The sequence below is a fragment of the Glycine max genome, chromosome 6 (assembly GCF_000004515.6).
Source record: "Glycine max cultivar Williams 82 chromosome 6, Glycine_max_v4.0, whole genome shotgun sequence".
NCBI lineage: Eukaryota > Viridiplantae > Streptophyta > Magnoliopsida > Fabales > Fabaceae > Glycine > Glycine max.
Window position 1 is genome coordinate 14,755,976 of NC_038242.2, and position 2,814 is coordinate 14,758,789.

The following is a 2,814-nucleotide window of genomic DNA, read 5'->3' on the forward strand; positions in this document are numbered from 1 at the left end:
AAACACATAGAATATATAATAAGTTTCTCTATTAAAAGTATTTAGAAATAAGTAAGAAATCATTAAAATGCTTAAAAATTAGTCATTATTAATATTTTTATCGTGTCAAATTTAGTCCCCCAATTAAAATTAATTAATTACAAGTTAAAATATGCCTCACAAAAATAATGAGTTTATCTCTCATCAAGTGATTCTTTAAATGTTTTTAATGTATTAAATAAATATATGTGTCATAGGAATTAGTTATTGTTTTATTAATTATGGGACCAATTTAACTGATCATTATAATTTTGAATATTAAATTGGTCATTCACTCTTTTTTTTCTTAAGATATTAATATTTTTCTTCCCTTCCTTTAATTATTTTGTGGTTACGTTTATCACCCATTTATTAATATTTAATAACTATGACACGTTTTTCTTAAATCTTTCATATAATAAATACAAATATTAAATAATTCTTGATTTTTTAATGTATTAAATAAATATATTTTGGTTATAACATCATTTTATAAATTTTGGGAACTAATTTGACCGATCATTATAATATCAAAAGACTATGAAGTGGTTTGGATGGTATGCTTTAGGTCTTAGATTTAATTCTCATTGTCATCTTTGTTTATGTTTTTTTAATTATTTTGTTGATACATTTATAGCTTATGTATTGATATTTAATAATTATAGCTAATGTTTTTTTTTAAATCTTTCCTATAATAAATACAAATATTAAGTTATTCTTGAAATTATTTAATATATTAAATATGTATTTTGCGTCGTCGGCTTGTCTGACGCTAACTTAAGTAAAAATGACACTAAAAAATCATTTATTTTGATAAATATTTTCTTGATTAACTCATTATGATGCCTACTAATCTTTGATTAATAATAAAAAAACTAAGTTGTAAAAGTAAAATTTAATGGCGTACTGTTAAAAGACAGGAGCACGTAATCGAATTCATGATTAAGACAAAAAAGCCTTGCTTAACTATGTCTATAATGACACAATTCATTTGTTGAAGGATGGAATTTGAATCTGAGCAATGAGAAATGAAAAGATGGATCAAAGAAGAGAGAGACCCGTCAATTAAATTTATTGTTGTTCATGCACCAGAAAGAGGAATTGCAAGGTGTATCCAACATATCCAACATGAATATCTATGTGTACGAAACAGTCTAAAGTCTAGAAAAAAAAGACAAGGAGGGTGGCTTGGCCTTGGCGTGATGCCTCTTGCGGATGGTGGCACAATGGCGACCCGCGATGAGCGTGCGAGAATCGTAGGATCTAAACGTGCGAGTCACGTAACGCTCAACTTTTTCTTCATTGTCTTGAAAGATGTTGCAAAGGGCACTCAAGTAAGCCAAGGGCAATTTCCCAGTTTCTTGCAGGGAATGGCTAATGGCGCGAAAGGCGTCTCTGCATACGATGCGACCCAAATCAAAGGTTGGAGGAGAGCGTTTTGGTGGTGGAGGAGCTGGATTCAAAAGCAGCCTCAGGCAGTGTTCTATGCTGCTCGGTGTGGCAACCACACTTGTTGTTGTCATCAGAGGCAAAAGAACCATCAGAACAACAACCATTCTAGTTCCTGAAGACCCCATTGCTAATTGATTAATTACCTTGTCCAATGACCAAGTTTCAAGTTTCCCTTTCCTTTTTAATGCATTCAGATTGGTAACTTCTCTTTCTCAGTTTCCGTTTTGGTCACTTGACTGTTTCCTACGTGTGTGGCATTGCATGTTTGTCGATTTTTTTTTCTTAATTGGATTTTTACACCAATATTTTAATTTTTGATAAACTTTATCTCAATTTTTTAATTTGGCATATTTTATTTTTAATTTTTAATAAACTTGTGAATTTTATTCCAGTCATTTTTTCATTAATAAGTATAAAAGTTGAGGATAAAATTTGTTAAAAAAAATTGGAATAAAATTTGCAAAAAATAAAAAGTTAGACGTACAATTTGCCAATAAAAATAAATAATTAAGGGTAAAAATATAATTATGTTAAAGAGTAAAATGATAGAGGATAAATTTTAAAAATTTCTTTAAAAATAGGGATAAATTGCTCTAAATTAATTTGTTGGGGGATAAAACTTATTTATTAAAGCTAGTCGGAAGTTTATTTAAAAAATGTAATAACAAAATTAAATGAATATTTTAAAAATAAAAAAATAAAAGATAAAAAGATAAAAACTATAAATTAGTGTTTAAACAAAACGTTAGGACCTATTAAAAAAATTTGTTTATAGGAATAGTCAAATAAAATTTTCAGTTAATAAAAAAAATAAAAGTAATTGAAATGATTTGTACGTCAAACATAATCAGAATTAGTAAAAAATTAAAAAAAATGGGATAAAATATTAAATATACAATTAAACATTTTTTTTTGCGTTAGTTTTTTTTTTTTTATCCTAATTAGCAAGTTGATATATGTTACAAAATGACTTGTGTATATGTTATACATATACTCATAAGTTGATATATATACAAATCTTTTACAAATATAAAGTTTAAGGACAGTTAAAACTTGGTTTCGTGCATGTTACAAAATGTTTTGTTTAAGGACAGTTAAAACTTTTTGAGAAGTTTGTTTTATGGATTATTTAGTTATTCTTAGGCATATAGGATTGGAAAAATTATTCTACGCTTGTTATAAGGCATAAAAAAAATTGGATTTATTTTATTTGTAGGAAATATATAATTTTACGTTCTACTAATATTTAGTTCTAATAGAGAAGATGGAGAAAAATTATTTGCATGGAATCGTGAATGCACGTTAGGAGTTGTGGGGTCAATTGCCCCCACAAGATTTTATTGT

General features: G+C 27.2%; 1 protein-coding gene across 1 annotated transcript; it reads right to left on the minus strand.

Annotated features, from left to right (window-relative positions):
• Window positions 1-1,172: 1,172 nt before the first annotated feature.
• On the minus strand, window positions 1,173-1,623 carry LOC102662487 (uncharacterized). Its single transcript, XM_006581832.4, has one exon. It carries the CDS (start codon window positions 1,593-1,595, stop codon window positions 1,173-1,175), a length of 423 nt encoding a protein of 140 aa, XP_006581895.1. The 5' UTR covers window positions 1,596-1,623.
• Window positions 1,624-2,814: the final 1,191 nt, after the last annotated feature.

Bases quoted from the DNA above. Each gene is read 5' to 3' on its own strand.
- LOC102662487 (XM_006581832.4), bottom strand. From the start codon at position 1,595: ATGGGGTCTTCAGGAACTAGAATGGTTGTTGTTCTGATGGTTCTTTTG.